Source organism: Amblyomma americanum, chromosome 1 (assembly GCF_052857255.1).
Source record: "Amblyomma americanum isolate KBUSLIRL-KWMA chromosome 1, ASM5285725v1, whole genome shotgun sequence".
NCBI classification, from domain to species: domain Eukaryota; kingdom Metazoa; phylum Arthropoda; class Arachnida; order Ixodida; family Ixodidae; genus Amblyomma; species Amblyomma americanum.
This window is the reverse complement of record NC_135497.1, coordinates 116,603,056-116,628,225: the sequence shown is the minus strand read 5'-3', so window position 1 is coordinate 116,628,225 and position 25,170 is coordinate 116,603,056. Positions and strand designations below refer to the sequence as shown.

General features: G+C 48.0%; 1 protein-coding gene across 2 annotated transcripts in view; it reads right to left on the bottom strand.

The window, feature by feature from the left end:
• Vps35 (Vacuolar protein sorting 35) overlaps positions 1-25,170 on the bottom strand; it is a 47,240-nt gene that overhangs the window by 4,109 nt on the left and 17,961 nt on the right. For both annotated transcript variants that reach the window (XM_077646627.1, XM_077646628.1), the window contains exons 9-15: positions 23,743-23,891; positions 19,663-19,870; positions 5,291-5,446; positions 5,083-5,205; positions 4,749-4,928; positions 1,564-1,803; positions 912-1,055 (exon numbers count right to left, since the gene is read on the bottom strand). In XM_077646627.1, the coding sequence (XP_077502753.1) occupies positions 912-1,055; positions 1,564-1,803; positions 4,749-4,928; positions 5,083-5,205; positions 5,291-5,446; positions 19,663-19,870; positions 23,743-23,891 (1,200 nt within the window). The remainder of the gene's footprint in view (positions 1-911; positions 1,056-1,563; positions 1,804-4,748; positions 4,929-5,082; positions 5,206-5,290; positions 5,447-19,662; positions 19,871-23,742; positions 23,892-25,170) is intronic.

Sequence of the window (25,170 nt, the reverse complement as noted above, 5' to 3'; positions counted from 1 at the left end):
CTCGGGTACCATGCGCTTGCACTCGCTGAAGCACAACACAGCCAAAACTGCACAACAAGAATTTTGGTCGTGCTAAAAGTTTTCTTATCAGCTTTAAGAATTAAGAGGTGAAAAATTTTCCAAACATACTAAATGTTCACCTTGAGAAGGGAGCGTGAAAAAGGACAAGTCCAAAAGAAAGGCTGACAGACGTACTTAACTGCAGCAAGATGGCAAGTTGACTGTTAGAGATGGGCAATTCCCCTAACAACATTGGACCAACACCATTCCCACTTCGAGTTGTTCATCAATTTTGTCTCGCCCTGCCATCTGCTAGCTGTCCTGGTCTGCTTAGTTGGTACAGTGACTGGCCCAGATTGGTGGTGGTCCTGTATTCGATCTCCGAAACCACAACGAATTTTTCTTCAACAGCAAAGTTTCTGTGAAATTAATATCTTGGTGCACGCTAGTGGGTGAATCATCATGAAAAGCGGCAGTGCGAAGCAACAAGGATGAAAGAGAGACACGAGAACACAGGACATGCTGCAGCATGAAAGGACAAGCTGGAGAAAGCTGCATAGCTTGCCTTTATAGCCATATGGCTGCACACAGGTGGACGCCAAGGAGTAATTACCCCCTTATTACAAGATGAACATCATCCAACTCAGCCAACTTGCCATCTTGCTGCATACAAAATGTGCTCCTCACAAAATGCAGGCTTACTGGCTAGCCAGGGCAAATAATTTGTACTGCAAAGAACATCTTAACTAAGTGTAATAGTTTCCCGTTATTAAATTCTTTACCCAAAAAATAAAAACACATGAGCACACTCTCCACTTCACTGAGAACACTGAATCAGCCAAATTCTGCTCTATTCAGCTGCCTTGTTTCCAAACTTATCTCGGTAAGCCAATAATTATGACAAAGCTCACCTGTTCATTGCCTTTTTCAAAGAAGTAAATGTAGTAATTCAGCAACTCTACAAAGAGTTGCACCTGAACTGAAGAATCCATACATTGTGTGGCAATACGAAGGCCTTTCTTGAGGCATTCAATTACTCTTTTGCCATCATGCATCTGAAAGTAAGCAAATCATTCACTCAGTCATGCAAAACTCAATCAAAAATAGTAAACAATATCCATTTTCAACAATTCACTGCACTGGTGCACCATTCACAGTGCACTAAACAGCAGAGATGTTGAAGAAAAAAAATAATCCTCGGCAAATTTTTGCCATAATGAATTGAAACACCTCACATTAGCTACCTTCCTATAACAAGTGGCACAGAATATTAACTTAAAGAGAAAAACAATTCTAATTATGCTTTTGTTTCAAGGAAGCTACAAAAGAACATAAGGGTGACATACCGAAACTTCAAAAGCAGGATCAGCTCAAATATCAAGTATTTCCCCAACAACATTTGCTAGGCATGTTTGCACCCGACGGTACTGAGAAGGCTTGAGAGGTACACGCTGAAGCTTATCCTCTGCTACCTACATGATGCTGGTACCATTGTGCTGCTCATAATGTATGCCATATATGGATAAAAATAAGGCTAGCTTAAATGAGCACTTGACCACAAACCTCTTCGCCACCTGACTCTTGGGTCTTGCCTGACCAGAAGAGATGTGAACACAGACCCACACCACGGCACTGGTCAGGTTTCTTGAGAAGCTTGGATGCTGCCAGTGCGCACTGTGTGCGCAGGGGCTCATGATTTTCTTCGCAGAAGCAGCTTGTCTGTTCCACTGTGCCCATTATCAGGGTTATTGCAGACAGCTGAGCTTTGCTATCAGAGATCTCATCCTCGTAGAGAGAAAAGGCCTAAGAGGAAGGGAAAAAGAAATAAAGAACACCCACTTCTTGTTTCAAGTTCTTGTTTTTACAAAAAAAAAAATCTACTCAATAATTTTTAACAGTTGTACTATCAGAAACAAATGAAACACGAACAAAAAAACTAAAATGCCAACACAACTTCTGGAGGGGAAATACAAGCCTGGTTGATTAACACTTCTAAAGGACAGCCTTTGAAGCACCTTGGAAGCGAAATTAACCTCTGCTAGTAATAAGCTTCTTTCAGCTAAGATCTCAGTTTGCTGTTTACGTTCCAACTGTCTTGTTTGCATTTCATTTGTTCCTGATAGTATAGTTGGTCTTATCATAGCTTGGTAGCTTGGTAAAGCTTCAGTATTTCTGATGTTTCTAAATATTTTTCTGAAGGATTCTAGGCAAGTTCCATTTGGCGGATATGAAAGGCCAGTACAGTAACTACTAAATCAAACATGAACCACTGTCTGTTAATGCAATATTTTGAAATGATTAGCACGAAGGATTTACACCAGTGCAAGCTGGCCTTGATGGAATTGACATGCGGTTTTGAGGCTCTGTTCAGCATGCTCAAGAGGCCAGCAGCAGATATGGAACTTAGACAAGCAGTCATTCATATCACTGCTACAGCAGAATCTCACAGTGAAGTTTTTCACAGGCCCACGAAAAAAAAAAAAAACACGTCCCAGCCGGGAAACACAGTAGCTGGGAAGTGCATGTGAAAAAAAAGTATACTGCCATCTACCATTTTTTTTAACGTCTAGTAAGGGCACCATGCTTCTTTGGAATTGCAAGGCTTTGAGGCTCTTGACATCGTTCGCATGCACAAAATGTCCGAAATGCCCTTCAATCACTCTCAGTCTGCCTGAGCAGATGTTGGTGGAAAGGAGGCAGCAGTGAAGAAGTAGGATGCACAAAGCGGATGAAGTTTGGGCACCCGTGCGTGCTTCTGCACTGCTTAGGCAGCAACAGCTTTAACCCTACACAGTCCTCATCTACTGGAGCCTAGAAATTGTTTTAAAGCGAAAGATCAGGTTTGGTTTATGGGGTTTAACGTCCCAAAGCGACTAAGGCTATGAGGGACGCCGTAGTAAAGGGCTCCGGAAATTTCGACCACCTCGGGTTCTTTAACGTGCATTGACATCACACAGTTCACGGACCTCTAGAATTTAGCCTCCATTGAAATTCAACCGCCGCCGCCGGGATCGAACCTGCATCTTTCAGGTCAGCAGCCTAGCGCCATAACCACTGAGCCACCACGGCAGCGTTTTACAGCGAAAGCTGTAATAGCTTAGTCAAAGAGCCGAACATAGGAGGTACACAACAGTGGAGTCAATGTCACACCACGCAGCATCATGCATTACACTGTGGGAAGAAGGAAAACCTGGCGCACTGACAGCAAAGAGTCTTTCTCACTGCGCGGTTCAAACGTCTACAAAGTGAAACAGTTATATACCTTTCCTTCTCTGAAAAACAATGAGTGTTTAGACCGCAAATAAGATTAGGCAGTCTAATTCCCATCTAGACTTCTTCGCAGTCTAGACCCTCCGCTGGATTTCATGGTTTGGTTTATGGTTTATGGGGGTTTAACGTCCCAAAGCGACTCAGGCTATGAGAGACGCCATAGTGAAGGGCTCCGGAAATTTTGACCACCTGGGGTTTTTTAACGTGCACTGACACCGCACAGTACACGGGCCTCTAGAATTTCGCCTCCATCGAAATTCGACCGCCGTGGCCGGGATCGAACCCGCGTCTTTTGAGCCAGCATCCGAGCGCCATAACCACTCAGCCACCGCGGCAGCTTTCTGCTGGATTTCAGGAAAGGAAAGACGCACAACTGGCTCATTTTACCGGTGGACACCTCACCCGCACCCAAGGAGAAAAACACGAACGCCATCTATACTCAGGGACAACTTTCTGTGGCCATGCAAAAGTCACGAGCACGCACCACTGACTCAAAGGCATGTGTCCTTGGCTCATGACCGCGTGCATCTCATGACCGCTCATGACCGCGTGCTCATGACGGCTCATGACCGCGTGCATAAATCAGGCGTGCATCTCTTGTCGTGCACCGCACTCTATTCACATCCTGCACACCACCCACATGCAACGCTAGGTCAGACCCAGCCGCAGCAGCCATGTTTTAAAGTGAAATGTGATTAAACTGACCTGCCCCAGTTCGTGCTGCCAGCTGTGATTTCGCTGTAGGTTAAACATACCTAAACCTTCCCGTCTTTTTAAGCTGTAGGTGACAAGGAAACTGCGGATGGCAAACATGCCTCAGAGCCAATCTGCACGACTGTCTCTCGTGCAGTGCAATTCTCTCTCTTTCTCTCTCGCGCAGCTCTGCCCATGTAGTGTTTGCCACGGCATTGTTTTGTTCACGTGTCTTTGGTCGTTCGCACTTGCACTTGCATTCATGTTTGCGCTCGCGCCACAGTGGCGATGAACTCCAACTGCAACAGGGTTCATGCCAACAGTAAGTGTGCTAGACATCGGCTTGAGTGAAACACTCTGGAAGCCACCAAACACTGTGGCAGCCAAGCACTGATGAAGTCAGTCCTGCTTTCACTGGTCTGTTGCCACCATTCAGTGTGCGCTAAATGTAGGCTGTCAAAATGCTGAGGGGTAAAGTGCTATCGCGATGTAGCATGCGGGAACGCTGTCACAGTTGCAACGTGCCAGCAGAGTCAGTTTCTATGGGAGCTTGGACGGGACTGGTTTATAAAATGTAACAGTGGGGTTCTACTGTATTGACAAAGCACAATATAAAACAGAAGTCTGCAATGCATGTGGAACAATACTGGTAAGAGCCACTGAACAGAAATGCCAAGTTCTCGACACACCCAACTACTAACTGTTGAAGACTAGTCCACCGCCTCCCTTTAGGGTGAAGAAAAATGAACAAACAAAAGAAACGCAAGTATGTAAAATGCAATTACCTGTGAAATAAATTCATAGGCAACTGTTTCGTAGTTTTCAAACTTGATCTGCCCAGCTACAAGGGCCCCTTGAAGGAACAGGCGCAGAGGCAGCTCAGCGAGCTCTGCTTTAATAAGAGCACTGATAGTCTGGTGACAGAACTGGAAAATCTTGTTGCATTTCTTCTCCCACTTGTCGTCCTGCATGTGAAGAAAAGTTGTCAGCTCACCACTAGCACATGAGTACTGCTGAAAATAAGGCCACGTCCGAAAAAAAGAGGCAGGATGGTGGTCTAAGTTAAAAAATCAAGTCTAACACACACAAGCAGTTTTACCAGCACTGCTGGTCTCTGACCTGGTCACTCAAGGAGAGGTATTTGAAAGCCAGCTGATACGACTGGAAGACAAGTGGAGGCAATGTGTAGCGAATGCGCTTGTTGCCTCCACTGCCAAAGTGCTTCCTGGCAGTCATCACGATCTGCGAGCCCAAAGATGTGCACAAAATGTCAGTTTTGCAATAATAGAAAAGAAAATGTGCAAGCCCAAGAGGCAGTGGTGCGCACCAGATACTGTTGGTCGGGTGAGTCTGACACCATGAGGTTTGCAAAACGCCCCACCAGCACCTGCTCTTCCAAGAAGTCCTCTGGGTCTTCCTCTTCGTCTGGCTGATCTGGCTGGTCCTGAACCAGTGGGCTTATTAAGATCAGCACCCGGTCCGCCTAGAAAAAGCAACCAAGGCTATAGAGGACAACCACCACTCAGTCGCATGAATCAGAATAACTTTTTAGTTCCTTTCACCTGCACTCCCCAGGCCTTAACTTCACTTGACATGCTTAATTTTCAGTCAAGTTAAACAGAAAACACATCTGCTATGGAGGCAGAAAGAAGAATTTCACAAGTGGCAATGTGCCACTAGTTTCCTGGAAAATCTGCTCTGCCACAACAAGAAAGTAAAATGCACAGTCAAAATTGGCAGCTGCTTGTTTAACTTTACATATATAAAAGCACCAACACAGGTGGTTGTCAAGTTTAGTTGAAGCTATACTGCCATCTCAGCTATGACTACATGATTACAGTAATCTGTAGCCATATCAAAAGGTCTACATGTGGCCTATAAATGTCCTGCATGAAGGGATATTGTCAATTCAAACCGCAATTGACCTAAAGACACAAAACGAGTTGCAAAACAAATATGGTACAAAAGACACATAATGAGAACTGTGGTAACAGCAAAAATTTGCTTTTAGCCACCATCACAAAGAAGTTTGCTTTGAGAAATAATTCTCATTCACATAGTTTGTCCACTGTGCAACTACCCACACACTAAAAAAAAGAAAGAAAAACCACGTTTTTCAGCAATAATTTTTTGCACATGATCTATGTGCACATGCATGTGTGCATGTTCAAGCATCTAAAACAGTATATTTCTTCAGCAGAACCGCAAATAAACCTTTGCCCGAATTTAAAGCATTTAGTACATTATTCTTTATACCTAAATTATGTGCAAGCAAAAAGAAATGCAATGCTGGCAGTAAGAAACAAACGCTTCTGAAACGAAGTGTGCAGTCTTGTCCATCGGCCCAAAACAGTGGTCCATGAATTATATCGAACTGTGAAGCATTTGAACAACTTTCAATAAAAATATGTTATAACATATTTCAATATGAGCATTTCAATTTTCTGACTGCTTCACTGTAGGTGCTCTTACTCAATTTTAACGCAATAGTGTTTAAGGAGCCCGTGTCGCAGAAGAGCCGGCGTCACTGCCAGTGTCGGCATTGTTGACCGCAAAAAAAAAAATTCACGAAAAATCCCCAGAGAAGCAACCTAGGTGGGCCACCTAGACAATACCGGCTTTTCTGCGACACAGGCTCCTTAATACTATCGCGTTAATACAAACATTACGTGGCATTTCCATTTCATACTGATTATTAGTGGGCCACCTAGTCCATGTGACCATGTGGCATCATCACATTCTGTCCACCGGATTGTAAGCAAGCTGCCCACAGTGGCACATGGCAGTTAAATTAATGACTGGTTGCGAGAGTTTGCACAGGAAGAGCAATCTGTATCGCACAAGCCGCACCAGAGGCAGCATCTATAATCACAGTGCAGTGGCGCACCGAGCCAGGAGTGCTATGAGGACTGCCTGGGATCTATGAATGCAAAGTAGAGGATGATCAATTCTGCATATATGGGTGCAATCCATCAACACTATCACGTAATATGCTTAAAGCGCAGCTTAAGTGTACCTACAAATTTTTCACTTTGCCAGTTTGCTGTGCCTAACACTATTTGTCAGAGCATGCATATTTATCAATGACCACTGAATCTTGTGCACCATTGGTATGTGTGAATGGTCCTCTGAAAACTCGATGGCCACTGACTTGTGGACAGTTGGGATTGCATGAGCGACAGAGGTACTGTAATAGCAAGTATTAAATAAACTTAGACGCGGGTCTTGAAATGAAAATTTTTATTTTAAAGATATCGTAATGAAATTGGATGTACATATGTGTTTCTTCTTCCTGTTTTCAAAAATATAATTGGTTTCAGTATATCTCAATTAGTTTCTATAATGTGATAAAATAACTGAAGCCTAATTAGCTAAATTCTTACGGTTCATCAAAGGGGCCCCGAAACACATTTTTAGTGCATTGTTTTACTTGTTGGTTGCATAGAATGAGTTATAGTGATGCTATTAGCATCGGTCGTACGGCGTATACTGCGGTTTTTAATATTTTAATTAGCTCGCAAAAACAAATTCGTGGCGCTGATGGTGCCACCATACAGTGGCGGTTTTTAGCAGCGGATATGACATCACTTAGTGGGAGCTTGATGATTGGACAAAGAGTAAATATGCTGCAAATTGTGTTAATAACTAGAGATACGTATTGTCAAGTTTTTGTGTTTTATATTACATTAACAAAACCAACTTGTTTGCCTTAGAAAAAAGCACTGTAAAGCAAGTAAAACAAAAATACACCACCAGAGGCTCTGGCTACTTTTTGCATCGAAGGAATTTGCGCCTATCTGTAAACATCCTATGACCTAGCACTCAACACTTATGGTTACTCTGTATATATCTGAGAGCAGCTTTGCGGAATCGATTCGATCTAGCCATTGCACTCTATAAGCGCTAGTTTCGGTTCCAAGGAAGGATGCGTTCGTTTCACATTTAGCAGGCAGTGCGCATCGTCAGCTTGAGGAGGATCACCGGGCGGCAGCACCATCTGGCGCCACGTTCCCATTAACAGCGCGCACTCCTTGCTCACTGTGACCAACCAGCGCGCTAGGAGCGACGGGCGATGGTTCGCGGTAAGCAGTAGCGGTACGTGCTATGCTAAATGTGTCTAATATCTTGCGCAGGCTGTCACACCGTCGCAGTATCTCACGCTCGAGTTCAGATCCATAAGTAAGGAAACGTCACTGATCAGTGTTCCCTTCTGCGCCGTCGACGTGACGATGAAGCATCGCTGGGTCAGCTAGGGCGTTCACATGGTTGTTGTAACCATGCGAACGGCGCTGCCAGCCTTGGCATGAACGAGTTACAGAGAACAGGCAACCATGGAATGCAAACTTCCGCCATGTGCTCAGATAGGCTCTTTTGATTGGTCGCGCTAAGTGTTGTCATTGGGAGAGTGAAATGGGAATGGGAAGCTGCGCGAAAATTGAGTTGAGGGCAGCATTTTGTTTGCTTGTATTTTGAAATTTCTTCTTTGAATAACTCCCGTTCCTATGCCTCAATTCTCGCAATTCTTTTTGAGTCAGCATCTGTGTGACATAAAGAATCCATCTGAAGCGTAACCGGCATCCGTTCAAGCAGTGTTTCGCAGCCCCTTTAAGATACTTTCAGCATATTTTAGTTTCGACTGAAATGGAACCGTAGCCAAGGAACAGCCATGTGGAGGTATGCTAAATATATTGTTTTTGAGGTACATCGTCATATTAAAAATGTTCAATTATGTCCAAGGACCATAACTATAAAATATAGTTGGGTGACATTGTTTCACAAAATTTGCAATGTTCGACTAAGGCAAAAAAAAAAATATATCACAGCTCCACAGTTCTTTGTGAATTCAACGGTATAAGATTAATTACATAAAAACATAATAAAGACTTCTGTAAGACTAGCCACGTTGGCAAAAACACGCAGTTGAAAAAATGGCATTTGTAGTGCGCGTGCCGGCCATTCAGAGGTCATTGTAGAGGCCTAAAAAAATAGCGGAATGAGGATGTTGCAAAAAATTTCTTAACAGTGAGTAATACCAGGATGTGGGAAAGGTGCCCAACTTTCAAACAAAACCAAGATGGCAACCATCGGGGACGCGGTCTTTGTAAGCGACGGGCACGAAGTTCTGCTGCATTTCGTTCCGAAATCGCCATTTCCACTCTTCGTAGGTAAGAAAGATACAATTTTTTTGCAATTTGATTTTTTTTTTGCAAGTTATTTTTTTTTAAGTTAACAAATTTTTCGGACTGTTCAATTATTCGAACCATTTTCCGGGTCCCGCCGAGTGCAAAAAAACCGGTCAGTGACTGTATTACAGATGCCAGAAGCATTGATCCCGAATATGCCATTTTTGCAACAACAAAATTTTCACATTTTTTATCATTCAAGACCCGCATCTCCCATTAACAACGAATCACCGAGAGGTAGATTTCAAGCACTAAGAGTGGTAATGGATATTGTCAATGTTACGGCACTTGCAAAAGCCAAAGTAGTCTATTTGAACTGTGTGCCCTCCAAAAACTGCCTGTTGTACAGTAGCCGATCGATTTTTCTGACTCCAGTAATTCAGATTTGCACGATATTTCGAACTTCACTGAGGAACCGTCACGGACCTCATAGGAATGTGTACATTTTCACAACCGATATTTCGGACTTTGTGGCATCTAAAAGTTCGGTTTTTCTAATTAAAACAGACGCCAGCAATACTGTGCAGATCATTTTTCAACTGAAAGTTTGTCATTTCGGCCCAATATAGAAGCGAGCGGGCATTGCTGTCACAACCAACCCATTCTCTACCGCTGTGAAAGGCATCATCTTGGATTTAAACGGAATCGGTGGGCAGCGGGCGCTGATGGAGTGAATCAGAGGGACTGGCTTGTATAGGCTTCGCTATTTGTTCTCCATTGCTGCCATTCGAGATAATGGGACGCTCTCCATTGCCATCGAGATAGCCTATGAAGAGCGCGTGATCACACTGAAAACGGTACAACGGGGGAGAGTGCACTCAGAGGCGCTTTGCTTCTGCTCATGTCTTCCCGTGGGTTACCTCTCGGTCTTCACGAGCGTCGTTGCCCCATGCAAACTGACTGCTGTTCAATGTTCATGCTTCGTGCAGCGAATGCATTCGTTTGCGGCACGACATTGCAGTTGGTCAAAAGTTAAGGTGAATCCCCCAAGGTAGAGTATATTTGTAATAAGGGAGTAATTACTCATTGGCACCCACCCAAGTGCAGCTAAACGGCTACAAAGGAAAGCTATACAGCTTTCTTGGGTGGGTGCTTGTGTCGCTGCCAATGAGTAATTACTCCCTTATAACAAATCTACTCCACCTAGGGGGATTCTCCTAAACTTATGACCAACAATATTCCTACTTCGTGTTACTAATTGGCTACCACCCTACCATAAGATTGCCGTCCCGGTTAACTCGGTAGAACGACTGCTCCGGTGAAGCAGTGGTCCCAGGTTCGAACCCCGGACCAGGACGAATTTTTCTCTAACTGCGAAGTTTATGAGAAAGATGTTCAGCTTTCCTTTATAGCTGTATGCTGCACTTGGGTGGGTGCCAATGAATTTTTACTCCCTTAAGGCTTGCAGCTGCATCGTACTGTCTGGTATTGTGACTTGAGAGGGCATGGAGATGACGAAAGCATGACTATGGCTCAGATACAGTCTAATATTATTGCTTGTAGGTGGGACATGAGGAGCGGCGATTTTCACTATTTTGAAAGCCGGATTTTCGCAGAAAAGTTATTTTTTTTAAAGTTAAATTTTTCGGACTGTTCAATTATTCGAACCATTTTCCGGGTCCCGTCGAGTGCAAAAAAACCGGTCAGTGACTGTATTACAGATGCCAGAAGCTGTGAATGAAGTGTGGCCATGTGTTTTGGCATTTCGCCTAGATAAAAAATTAGGGGGCACTTAATCTCTGTGTTTAAGGGTTAGACATGACAGCGTTAATGGCTCCCTTCAGTGGTTTGTCTCCACACACAGTCACTGCTCTTTGTTCTGTGGGATACACTGGTATCCCTCCTCGTAACCCCGCGCCAGCGGCAATCGTGACTTCCACGTGCGCGCTGGCCACCAGGAATGTGGAGAGAAGGCACCCTTGCGACTCTGCTCATTTCTGCCCCAGCACTGACGTGACGTCACGGCAGCGCGCTGCCTAGTGCGGAGAGGGTTGCATGCCTGAGCATGACGGCAACGATTTGCTGCTAGGGAGGCAATGTCCGAGGGGATAAAAGGAGGAACTCACGGCGGGAAACGCTCTCTCTCGCTGCCGGACCTGACCTGAGTGCCCCAAGGAACCCTTTCGCTGCCCGCCGGCCCCCGAACCCAACGCCGGTCGACGTCAATGACTTGGTGAGCAACTGAACATCTATTTTACGGATAGAACATTTTTCCGCAGTGTGCTTTGCCTCGCGTTAGGATAATAAACTATTTTCTAGGGTGCCCTGCCGTTGCCTATTTCGTCCAGACCTGCCGTGGCTGCTACTCTGCGCCACGGGTTGGGAAAACATGTTGCGTACTTGAGTAACGCCTGCGTGTAGCTGGCACGGAAGTTCGCCTTCCCGGCCGGCTGGACGCAGAGTGACCTCATATCTTGGCGCCCGAACGTGGGGCGAACTAGGCAATTGAGCAGTGACCTTTGTTCGAGTGAACGACTGCCGTCGCCCTAACAAAGGATGACAGCCGACAGGAGTGACTTGCAGTCTTTGTTCATGCTGTCAGAGCTAGCGGCACAGAACCAGGGCTCCCTACTTGACGCGCCTTTGGAAGTGTTTGAATTTGTGAATCTTGGGCGTTCCACGCGGAATAGCAGAGGGACATCCCCTGAAGCGTTGGCAGGACTCAGGCCTGGCATGGGGGCTCCACATCGGGCGCCTCGCCGCTCCGTGGTGCGGACAATGAGGCACTTAGGCCTCACCATTCCACGCCATCAGCGGCTGCGCCCAACTCTGTGGGCATTAGTCCGCAATCATCCGAGGTGCTCTTGCAGAACGCAGTGCAGGTTATGCAGAGTCTACCGGGTATTTTGCAAAACAATTTGCAAGCCCCAGCCCAGTCACCACGTGTCAGGATAGACTTGCCTACCTACACGGGGTACCATGACAGTACGGGAGAAAATGAGTACCTCGACCGTCTGCTGCATTACCAGCAAGTGACAGGAATCGCAGACGCCGAAATGCTCGCGCGTGTTGTGCCTGTTTCTTTGACGGAGCAAGCGGCTCACTGGTACCGACTAGCCGGCAACCGAACGAGGACAATGGAGGAGTTTTGCGCAAGCTTCCGCGACGAATTCCCTCCCGCAAACTACGAGTGGCGTTTGAGGAGAGAGCTGGGGCTCCGCACCCAGCACCCCGACGAGTCTGTTAGAGTATGTCCAAGTGATGGAGGAACTTTATCACCTCGCTGACCCTCGCGCTACGAACACGGAGAAAGTTGAGCGTGTCACGAGACAAGCGCACCCGGCTTTCATGGCCTACCTGAGAGGAGTCAGGTTTAGAGATTTGGATGAGCTGGCTGCTGAGGCGAAGCGCATTCAGGGAGACATCCTCTCTGCACGTGCGTATCGGCTGCCCCCACCCACATCGCTGTCACTTGAGCCGCGCTGCTCGTGGAATGGTAACTCAGCGTGCAGTCCATCCAGAGCTGAAGCATCAGCACAGTTTGCTGACGAATGTGTCCAAAGGGGTTGGGAGTTGTCCGACCACGCTTTGGACCCATTCAGCTACGTGTTGCGAACAGCACATGCTGCCGCAGAGCGAAACGAACCTAGGCGAGATTGCGAGGCTGACACACAGCCGCACAAGCGGCCCCCACCGTCCGCGCTGCGAGTTCGAGACGACCGACTGTAACGTGGCAACCATCGCCAAGCCCGTCGGAGCCCGGGCAACCGTTGCTACCGGTGCGACCAGCTGGGGCACTTCGCCCGCGAGTGTGGCCGCCCTCCTACCCGTGACCAAACGCGGTCGGGAAACGGCCAAAGCCGCCGGTGATCGACCTTCGATCACGCGCGGCATACGCAGAGAACCCCAGTTTGCTAGCGACTTTGGCATGTCGCATAGGAAGATCTGTTGACTTGTCAGTGCCGTTCATTGAGCTAACGATAGCTTGAAAGAAATTCACTGCGTTACTCGGAGCGAGCACTTCTTTGTTCGGTGACGAGGTGTTAAACCATGTCCATGAGAACAAAATCCGGTTGAGAGAGTGCAATACCACTTTTCGCCTCGCGAGCGGCACAGTGCAATCAAGCAATGCAGCTATATAGTGGTTCGCTGGGAAAGACGCGTGCAGCAACAATGCCTCGTTCATCTTCCCTGTTTATCAGTTCCTGTAATCTTTAGACGATAGACATCAGCAGCGGAGGCTACAGGGAGCACACGTCAGGCGCCTTGAAGTTTTTCGCGAAAGCACCCGCGGCGTCGCAGACTATTCAGACTCCGAACACGGTGCGAGTGGGGGGAGACCGTGACAAATCCACCCCGCCAGCCTGAGAAATAGTAGGCGAGCGGACCATTGCAGCTGAGAGAGGGCAGAAAGAAGGTTGCCGCGGTAGAAAACTGCTCTGCCGAGCAGGGAAGGTCAGCACACCCCTTGTTGTCGGAAGTGAACAGCGTGAAGAAGAGGGAGAAGGCACGTTTGTCATCGCTCCTCTAAGAGTACAATGCGACATTCACTGACCGCCCGGGCCTCACTACCCTAGTCAGGCACCGAATAGACACGGGTGACGCACTGCCTTGCCTTGGAAGTGCAATCCTAGACCAATTACCTTGGCTAAGAGAAAAGCACTGGACAGCGCCTTAGACGAACTTATCGACACTGGCGTTGTTGAGAGGTCTAACAGCCCTTGAGGCTTCCCGGTAGTCTTGGTTCCAAAGAAAGGCGATACGTATCGACTTTGTGTGGACTACCGCAAACTGAATGAGGTTATGAGAAATGACGCGTACCCTCTACCAACCATTTCTTCCCTAGTGTGCAACCTAGGTGGGGCGAAGTACTTCACAACGCTCGATGCTAGCCGTGGATATTCTCAGGTTGAAACGAATGACCGGGACAAGGAGAAAACTGCTTTCACTTGTCACAGAGGCCTTTTCCAATTCAAGAGAATGTCTTTTGGCTTGGTAGGAGCACCCGCTACTTATCAGCGCCTAATGGACAGTGTTCTAGGAGATGTGAAGTGGCAACATGCGCTCGCGTACCTAGACAACATCGTTGTGTACTCTAAAACGTTCGAGGAACACCTGCGCCACTTGAGGGACGTCCTAGAGAGGCTGAGGTCCGCGGGAATCACTTTGAACCCGAAGAAAGCACAGATCGCCGCAACCCGAACAACACTGTTGGGGTTCACGATTGACAGAGGCCGCATTCTGCTGTGCGATGATAAGCTTGAGGCTTTGCTTAAGTTTCCGTCGCCCACAGATCTAGCCGTTCTCAGACGCTTCCTGGGAATGGCGAACTTTTATCGCCAGTTCATCCCAGATTGCGCAGCGCTGCAGGCGCCTTTGACAAAGCTTTTGAAGAAAGGCGAGCGCTGGAGTTGGGGTCATGAGCAAGAGGATGCATTGCGCAACCTCACCAATGTGCTCGCTGACACGGCTGAGTTGCAGCTACCCGACCTAAACAGGAAGTTTGTGATTCAAACCGATGCAAGCGACCTGGGCTTAGGAGCAGTGTTGCTTCAGGAGCATGAAGGCGTTCTCCGTCCGGTAACTTTCGCGAGCCGTTCGTTGACGCCGGCAGAGAGAAACTACCCGGTGACGGAGAAGGAATGTCTCGCGATAGTTTTGAGCATGAAGGTGTTCTCCGTCCGGTAACTTTCGCGAGCCGTTCGTTGACGCCGGCAGAGAGAAACTACTCGGTGACAGAGAAGGAATGTCTCGCGATAGTTTTTGCTCTGCGTAAGTTCGACTACTACGTCGATGGGGTGGCCTTTGTGAGACGGATCACATGGCGCTAACCTGGCTGAGACGACTCAGCGAGCTGAGCGGCCGCCTAGCGTGTTGGTCCCTGTTGCTGCAACGTTACGACTTCGCTACCGCAAAGGGAAAAACAACGCTGTGGCTGACGCACTCTCGCGAGTGCCTGTCCAGAGCGAGGGAGGTCACACGACCGACCACCTGACAGCCGGAGAGAGAGAGGGACAGACCCGAGCCGTAGCCCACGTAAGGAACGCAGACCAACCGTTGATCCAGGGCGAGAGCGTGAACCACGTGGACTACGCGAGTTCCGTCGTTTTGTCGAAAGGTGTTCGAGGGGCTCCGGGAGCCGGGCGGCAGGGCCGCCGCGCACACGGAGACAGCAGCTGGTTTTGCTGTCGGTGCGGAGCACTTGGAAACAACTGGTAGTGCTGTGAGCGCGATGGATTCGTATCTGCTAGATTTTGACGGCGTCCTGTTGAGGTATATCCTCTCCGAGAATGACACAAACGAGGCGTTCAAGGTGGTGATACCGCGAGCATTGAGAGCAGCACTGTTACGCTACTTTCACGACTCGTGCATCGCTGGGCATGCAAGCGGCCCCAAGACTTACACAAGGTTGTGTCGCTTTGCAACCTGGCTTGGCACGAAAAGGGACGTAACACGCTACACCCGCTCGTACCAGGTGTGCCAAAGTGTGAAGCCCCGAGGCGGACGACCACCCGGCCTCATGCACCCGATTAACAGCCAGACTCCCTGGCAGACCGCGGCGTGTGACATCATGGGACCATATCCTATGACACCGAGTAGGAACAAGTTCTTGCTGGTAGTCACGGATCACTTCAGCAAGTGGGTTGAACTTTTCCCCCTTGGAAAGCTGACGGCACGAGTGATCATGGAGAAGCTGATGGACGTATTCACCAGGTTCGGTTTCCCAGAGCAGCTGATAACGGACAACGCATCCTACTTCACTGCGAAGGTGTTCGTTGATTCGTGCGCTGCACTCAGCATTAAGCACAAGAAAAAAACGACCACCTATCATGCTCAGTCGAACCCCACGGAACGAGTCAATCGCAACGTTAAGCACATGCTTGTCGCGTACTCCGAGAGGCAGAAAGATTGGGACTCTTATCTGCCGGAGATCGCGTTTGCTTTGCGTTCGACCGTTAACCGCTCGGCTGGGTACGCTCCGCCTTCTCTTAATCTGCTAAATCCGATGGACCGGATTCTATTGGACGGCAGGAACACGCCAGTTGCTTCGTCAGCATGAGCTGAATATGCGACGCAGCTGCGCGCTAAGATGACGGAAGCTTTACGCAAGGCTTGCTGCAACCTGGGCACTGCTAGGGCGCAGCAGAAAGCACAGTACGACCGCTCGCACTGGAATGTTCACTACGAAGTGGGCGATCTGGTGCTTCGACGCCAGCACGTTCTCAGCGACGCTAGCAAACAGTCTGCGGCCTCGTTGGCGGCGAAATGGATCAGACCGTTCCGCGTGCGAGAGAAACTTTCCTCGCTTGTTTACAGGCTCGAGAACTTGCGGTCAAACCCGACAGGCGGACCGGTGCACGTATACGACCTGAAACGTTACGTGCAGCGAGATGAGTGGGTAGAGGACGCAGCCCGACCTGCGCTGCAGTCGGATAATGAGCGCTGCGATCAGGCGGCGAACCCCGCGTCCCACTATAACTTGCACCCTAGGCAGAAACAGAATCTGCCTGTGCAGTCTAGAGCGAGGGCATGAGCCGGCAGGCAGTCTCGTTGGATGCATGGACGTACGAGCCGCTCATGCCGATCTGTGCCACGCAAGACTGACTTGCGTTAACCCTCATGACTCTCGTGAGGGTCGAACAGCCACGTAGCACGCGCTGAGGGAGTTGGCTTCAGCACAGATGGAAAAAAAGTAGGGCACATCAGAACGACACCGTTCCACTACCAACTACCAGACAGCTTCGGCAACGCGCCGCGCCCAAGGCCCGACTCTATGCCCCGCCCGCGACCTGCAGTCGCCACCCTGGACGCCCCGCTACCTGCCACATCGCATCGAAGCTGCCCACCCACCGACTGAGCACCACCGCTGCCGGGGCCCCATTACCACCGCAACCCTGGGCCCTCGCCTGCTGACCAGGTATGCCAGGGCAGCCCAACCGCGGCCTCAACTATAGAAGCGCCGCAGCCCTGGCCCCTGAAGCCACCTGTCCCAGCGCCTCAGGGCGGCGCAGCCATGGACCTGGCCTCCAAACCATCTCGGCCGGCGCCAAGGAGGCGGTCGACCGAATTAACCGGAACGGTGCAGCTGCGCACGATCGGAAGACCGAGACGGGGAGCAAGATGCCTTTCGACAGCGTCATCGCGCGGGAAGCCAAGCCTACGGAGCGAAGCAACTGATCGGCTGGGGCGTGGCGCTGCCGTCAATTGATGGACCTGCGGAAGCCGAAGAACATCGAACCTCGATCCCTGGATGGCGGAGAAGATCAAGTAATGTTGCCCCTGTTTCTGTGTTCGGGAGGCTTCTTAAGGAAGGGAGGATGTGGGATACACTGGTATCCCTCCTCGTCCCCCGTGCCAGCGGCGATCGTGACTTGCACGTGCGCGCTGGCCACCAGGAATGTGGAGAGAAGGCACCCCTGCGACCCTGCTCAATTCCGGCCCAGCACTGACGTGACGTCACGGCAGCGTGCTGCCTACTGCGGAGTGGGTTGCATGCCTGAGCATGACGCCAACGATTTGCTGCTAGGGAGGCAATGTCTGAGGGGATAAAAGGAGGAACTCGCGGCGGGAAACGCTCTCTCTCGCTGCTGGACCTGACCTGAGTGGCCCCAGGAACCCTTTCGCTGCCCGCCGGCCCCCGAACCCAACGCCGGTCGACGTCACGACTTGGTGAGCTACTGAACATCTATTTTACGGATAGAACATTCTTCCGCAGTGTGCTTTGCCTCGCGTTAGGATAAAAATTGGCTGAAGGCTTAGCTTGGTTAAGCCTGGAAGATTGCGAAAGCAATACCCTTGGCTGCACCTTGGTTCGGCTGATGGTGTGGACATGGTTGCCCTTTGTTAAACTTATGGCTATACATTGTTTTGCTTGGTTTCTGCTATTGATATCCTTGGTACACTTATGACTTATCTGTGTTATGACTTATGACTTATCTATGTTATCTCGCTTGGCCGCAGCAGATCGTTCCAGCCTCGCCTTGTACACATCATCCGACATAGCACAAGGCAGCGCGCCGACCACTGCGAGGACCTGAGCTGTAGCCCCATTTGTCCTCCTAGCGTGATGTCACACCAGCGAGCGCCATCGCTCGATAGCGCCGCAGCAGCGGCGCGCAAGGCCTCGCCTCTACTATCGATGCCGCGAGCTGGGGCCCCGTCTCTCGGTCTGGCGTGACGTCACACCAGCGAGCGCCCTCTCTCGGTAGCGTCGCAGCAGCGGCGCGCAAGGCTTCGCCTTCACCATCGATGCCGCGGAGCTAGGGCCCCGTCAGGTTCAGGTTCAGAAAAGTCGTTCTTCTCGTTCTTCTTCCGTCTCCGTAGCTCGCTGATGCTTCCTCTTTGCATTCTGCCGAGCTGCCTTGTTCGTAGGCACCATCGTAACATCTGGCTGTATGACTGCCTTGGCGAGAGGAGCGGAGCTGTTTTATACAGCTGGTGTGACGTCACTCTGACCGTAGCGCCCCTGGTGAGAGGAGCGGGAGTTAGGCCGCCGTTGGTGGCTACCGCCTCGCCTCGCGACGGCGTGAGATGGGGCCCCGTTTTTACACAGCTGGTGTGACGTCACACCGACCGTAGCGCCCCTGGTGAGAGGAGCGGGAGTTAGGCCGCCGTTGGTGGCTACCGCCTTGCCTCGCGACGGCGTGAGATGGGGCCCCATTTTTACACAGCTGGTGTGACGTCACTCTAGGTCACGTGGTGTGACGTCACGCAGCGAGGTCACGCTAAAGGTCAATGGTGCCTACCACCGCCTCGCCACGGAACGGGCTGAAGTGCGACCTAAAGTAGTATTGATTCGCAATAATAAACTATTTCCTAGCGTGCCCTGCCGTTGCCTATTTCGTCCGGACCTGCCGTGGCTGCGACTCTGCGCCACGGGTTGGGGAAACGTGTTGCGTACTTGAATAACGCCTGCGTGTAGCTGGCACGAAAGTTCGCCTTCCCGGCTGGCTGGACACAGAGCGACCCCATAGTTCACATTCACACATTTGTCAGTTATCACAACATACCTTCCAAGCTTCCACATGCCTGCCTTTCAACTCTTCCACATTTCAGTTTATGCCCATAATGTCACTAATTAGTATGTCTACTTCACTGCTCCATTACCAAGCTTCAAATTAAGCAAACACCACATACACATCACCCCCACCTTGTACATCAGCCAAGTCAACGTGGCTAAGTGGCCTAGTTGGTAGCATGCCTGCCTGCCGATTACAAGGGTCGTGGGTTCGAATCCCAACTAAAATTTATGGAAATTGTTTAATGTAAAATCAATTACTTGATAAAGTTAAGTGGTCTGAGACATGCGCTGACCTTTAATTCACATTACAAGTGAGCTTCTAATTGTTTTCACTCCAGACATACACACGTGAAGTGGGTACCTCAACACAATGCCGCCAGGATGCCACTGAGTTTTCCACTGAACAGGAGCCTAGACATTGTCGTATGTGGGTGCCATGGCTGGGATTAAACCATGACTGTGCTCAACAGCAGAATGTCACAGCCACAAAGTCAATGAGTGATCACAGTGGGCAGCTGCCCCCATTATTCCATGATTCGGACAATGTGCAAATACCTGCTCTGGTGTTGGAATCAGTGTGTCATTCTCAAGGGCACTGTTGACGAGGAAACTGGCCATCACTTTGCGGCCACGGTAGTCGCAAAGCTGCAGCAGACTACCAAAGTGACTGAGTTGCAATATCGTCAGCAAATCGCCATATGACTGCACAGGAATTTTGAGAAGCCGCACCAACTCCTTTCCAACAGGTTTAGACAGCTCCACCCTAGAAAAAAAAAGAAAAAGTTATCATTAACTTTTTAGATTCTTGCAACCAGACAGTTTTAACACCAAGGCTCTGTGTGCACAACGCCTTTGAAGATATCATCCAATATACACTGCGCTTTCACTATTGTGAACAAGTACAGTCGACGACCGAAAATTCGGACGCCTGCTTTTTCAGACATGCTTGAATATTCGAAATTTTTCGCGGCACCGCGACATGGCCCATAGAGCCAATGTATAAGAGCGCCAGAAATTTCGGACGCACCACAAATGACTGCTTGATTTTTCGGACCTCGTTTACACTCGCCGCCAATATCCTAGCCCCATATAATGTGTACAGTGGAACCTCATTACTTCAAACTGCAGAAGAGATCAAAAACTTGATCAAATAAAATGAAATTCAAGCTTAAAGGGGGCCTCTTGCGCTACTGAAATTTTGCGCGAGTCAGCACATTGCGCCCCCGTGGTTTCGGATTCGTACGGTTCTTGAACGTCTTCCCCCGCACAAACTTGAAAAGCAGTCATAGGTTGCAGAACTCATCTATGCCGAGTCTTTCGTCTCGAATACAGAAAGAGGTAGCAGTGAAGCGCGTGGGAGGCATACGGCTTCACGAAGATGACGAGCACGGGAGGAAATGGCGGTGCATTTTAAAGCGAGGTCAGCGTACCCGCGGAAAAACATACTGCAACCCTGCCTTTCTATCGTAAAACCGTAAACAACTGGCGTTTCGATGGTAGGCAAGACGACCCTCATTATACGCAAGCCACCGCAGAGTGCATATCGCCGAATACAATGCCGATTCTGGCTCTAGTCACTAGGCCGTCATTAGGCCTAGTGCTAGACGGAGCGCTTGCTTCGGCCGTTTCTCAGTCCTTTATGTTTCGGCATCTTCGCGTTCTCGTTCTGGGCCGATCGTACTGCGGGCACAATGCAGTTCCCGCAGCGGCGTGTTCGCTTTCCCGTTTAGACTTTGTCCCAACCTGTGAGTTCATCGGCAACATGCCGAGGGAAGCACAGCCAGGCCAAACTCGTGAAAGCAGTCACTGCCCGTCGTCTGTGCATGTGTTGCGCGGCGAAATTTAGTCATTAGGAGCTTTAGAATGTGTGCAACACAACTGACCTCTTCCTCCAGCATAATGGCAGTAAGTTCGGAATTTTTTCGGTGAAATATGATTTTCTGGACTACCCGATTTTTCGGTCGCTTTCGCGGTCCCTAGAAGGTCTAAAAAATCGGTCGTCGACTGTACTACTATCCATCATGAAAAGTCATGATATAAATGTGCCCCATGACTTGTCACGAGTTCAAAATCCATCTCATAAGAACCTGGTGATAAGGAAGACTTGTTTTGCCTCCTTTTGCAGCAGTTCTTCGTCCTAGATGGTCGTACGCAAATTTCTGGTTGCATACCGTTGATCGTGATGAAAGTGGCGCAGGATAAATAGCGCAAGTGAGCAAGTATACGCAGGAACAGAAGCGAACTGCTTCCTCATTAAAAGAAAGCGGTGCAGAGGACTGTCCAAGAAATGACAGAAACACTGTTTCAAGTGAAGGCGCCGGTAGCAGTGCTTTTGCAGACAGAGTGGCCTTCTTTGGATGCTGCCTGTGAATCATCCTGCATCGAAGGCTACCACATGCTCCAGTCACATCACCATGTCCCCGCCCTTTTTCATATCAAGGGACAAGAAACACCCCATACAATGTTGTGTATGAAGCAGTGGGAGCCTTTTTTTTTTTTCAATATAGTTGTAATATTTAAAAATATATTTGTAAGTTTAAAGAATTCTAGTGCTTTGAGCAGAAAGAAATCCTGAACAAGCTGGTAAAAGGTTTGGTTTATGAGGCTTTAATATCCCAAAGCAACTCAGGCTATGATAGACGCCGCAGTGAAGGGCTCCGGAAATTTCAACCACCTGGAGTTCTTTAACGCGCACCGACATCGCACAGTACACGGGCCTCTAGAATTTCGCCTCCATCGAAATTCGACCGCCACGGCCGGAATCGAGCCCACGTATTTCAGGTCAGCAGCCAAGCACCATAAACACCGCGCCACCGCAGCAGCAGAAATACTTTTGAAAAGACACACATAGATGATAGGAAATAACTCGGCTCCTCATGTCAACATATGCAACCACCTCTGCATGATAAATACAAATAAACAAGAACTGAAAAATTCTCACAAAAGATAGTTTACAGAGCAAAACCTGTTCTGCAATTCCTTCTGTAAAATAAAAATCCAAAACGGACCTTCACCATTCCATCAATGCACACCACTGTGTACTCCGAAAACCATTTCCTCCAAAACTTGACAGAAATTTTGAGCATAAACTCGAGAGAAATTTTGAGCATCATGTGCAATCGTGCTCAGTAAATATAGTGCTTGATATTCATACTCTCCGTCACGTTCTGTGCCCTGCGCAGTGCTTGTAGCAAGTGGGCTTTTCAGTGCATTTAGGATGGGCTGCTCTGGTGGCTTGGTGGCTATGGCGCTCTGCTGCTGACCCGAAAGACGTGGGTTTTATCCAGGCCGCGGCAGTCGCATTTCAATGGAGGCGTAATGCTAGACTTTTGAGTATTGTGCAATGTCAGTGCACTTTAAAGAACCCAAAGTGGTCGAAATTTTCCGGAGCCCTCCAGTACAGCGTTCCTCATAGCCCGAGTCACTTTGGAATGTTAAACCCCCGTAAACAAAAACGTTTAGGATGTGTATAATATCCAGGTGGCACCACCATGGTTCTCTCTCCTACATCGGGGTAAAAAAAAACGCCAGCCAATGTCGATAATGCCACCTTCCTTATGGGGGGGAGGGGGGTGGGGGTGCAAATTATGCAGAGATTTCGCAAACACGTCCTAAAAAACTCTACAAAGGTCATAATACACTATGTATACGGTATACTGCCACATATAAGTAGACACCACAACTCACGCCCCTCGCTGGCCAGAAAAAAAAGTTGACTCCAAAGACAAGTCAACAGATAGCATTTCAGCCAAGTTACACAGACCTACATGATGCCCAGTGGCCAAGAACACAGTGCCACAGTGCAAATGAACCTCTTCTGTTTCTTACAGCAGTTTTTCTGATAAATTGATGCTGTCAAAAACCAGGCACCTGCGTGATATCAGTACCTGTGCACCTTTATATTAGCTGCTGGCGCTACCAATCATGACTGTTGTGAGAGCAGGGTTAACATGGTAATGGACCTAACTGCAGCCTTGGCAGGTAGGGAGATGGAAATTGACAGAAAATGCCAGACAGAGTTTGATTCCGAGAAACCTTTACTTCCTTTGCGTGCTTAAAAAAAAAAAATACTTCCAGGATGCCAGTACAGCACCCTGCCGTTACAAGACATTTATCATTAGCAGAAGTGCTACAAAACCCCTAAAAAGAAAATGTGGAGCTATAATGTAGGACGAAATATACTGCTTCATTTAGCTCCATACCTGGCTTCCATAAAAAAAAAATAATATCGAACCAGTGGCTAGAACAGATTGTGTTTTGAAAAGTATAAAAGGCAAATTCCCTACATTCGGAAAAACTTTGAGAAGTCAAATTTTCTTTGGACAGAGTAATCCTGGATGTGGTTCTCTAGGTGTGCAAGAAGCCGTAGTATAATATAGCAATACACACATACTAAGCGTGTGCAAACAGTATTTTCAGTTCAAATAGTTACTTTGTTCAGACCAGTTCTGAAGTGAAGCGAATAGAGACTGGAAACGCAGTAATGATGCAGATTTCGGGTGCTATGACTACTCTATGCAACCCAGTGAGATTTGCATCACCAAGATTTCACTATACTATTATTTGTGTATGCTCTCTAAAACCGCACATCCTATTCCAGCTAAACATAGAAAGCAAGCATCATTTCTAACATACCTCGTTATGCCCAGCTTGGTAAATATTTCCTCAGTTGTCTGGAGAACTTTGTCCACATAGTCCACTCTTTCTCGGTAGCACTTCAGGGCCAGGTGAATTAAGGAGACTTGCAAGGACACTATGTCTTCCGTTGGCATGTCCTGCCTCATCTTAAATAAAAATATTTTAGACATTCTGGTCACTTTTGTTACACAAAACACAAGAAACACTTCTGTGGAATCTCAATTATTCCTTTATGAGAATACAAGTCTTCAGCTTGCCAAATACCACGAAAATGTTAGAATTAGATATGAAAAACAAAAAGGAGTACATGGCCTTAATTTTTTACTAGTGCTTCAACTAGTCTTCATAATTACCTGAAACATTTTTGCAAAACTAAAAGTAAACATGACAATTCCAGCATATTTAATGAAGCAACTTTCACAGTACCCTTTTACTGTAGCTTACAAGCAGGGCTGCCCCACATTCAAACGTGTACCACTGTGGGCACAAAAAATGGGAATATAGCAGATAACCCAAATAATCTTCTGTCCTACTTGTGGTGATATGTGGTAGCATCATTTGGAAGCAAGATGGAAAGAGCAGTGCAGTTATGCTTGCTTTCTGCACGATTCATTTCACTACTAGCAGTGTTTATTTTTCAATTATGAATAGAACTTAAAAAATTTGACAGAAGGTTCTCTGCATAAGAGCCTCTTCTCTTACTTAGTTGCAGTAAATTACGTCGATATACTTTATTCATTATTATTTATTAGAGAGTTTCAGAATAGGGAAACCAAGCTTAGTGACCTATTCACGCTGCGTAAGCTGGCTTTGCACTGTGCCGTGAGAACTTTAGAATAGCGGTCTGCATCCAGATAACATCAGCCACTCAAGAACACTACCATTTCAGCTGAAAAACAAAACGCTAAATTGTAAATGTTGCAAGCGTAATTTTATTTACACCTTTATTTATGCCAGCATAAGAAAAAAGTGGCAATAAATAAAAAAAGCCATTTTTGCCTATGCTAGTTTTCTCTTCACCGCTTTTAGGCTATCTTCTTTCTTTAGAGCATGCTCGATTCTCTCCATATTGAACTTCCTTATGTCGATTACCTTGTGCCTATTGATTAGCTTCGATAGCTCGGCCATTCCTCCATTCCTATTCTGTCTGTGGGGTTAGAGGCTTCCATGTTTTGGAGTTTCTTAAGATCTTTAGTCTCCTAAGAGCATGCCGGTATCCTGTCTAGGCATCCTACACCTACTTCTATTGCGCACTCCATAATGATTGCAGTGAGAGTGGTTTATTGGTTTATTTTTTTATTAGAGTTTAATGTCCCAAAGCAACTCAGGCTATGAGGGATGCCGTAGTGAAGGTCTCTGGAAATTTCGACCACTTGGGGTTCTTTAATGTGCACTGACATCGCACAGTACACGGGCCTCTAGAAC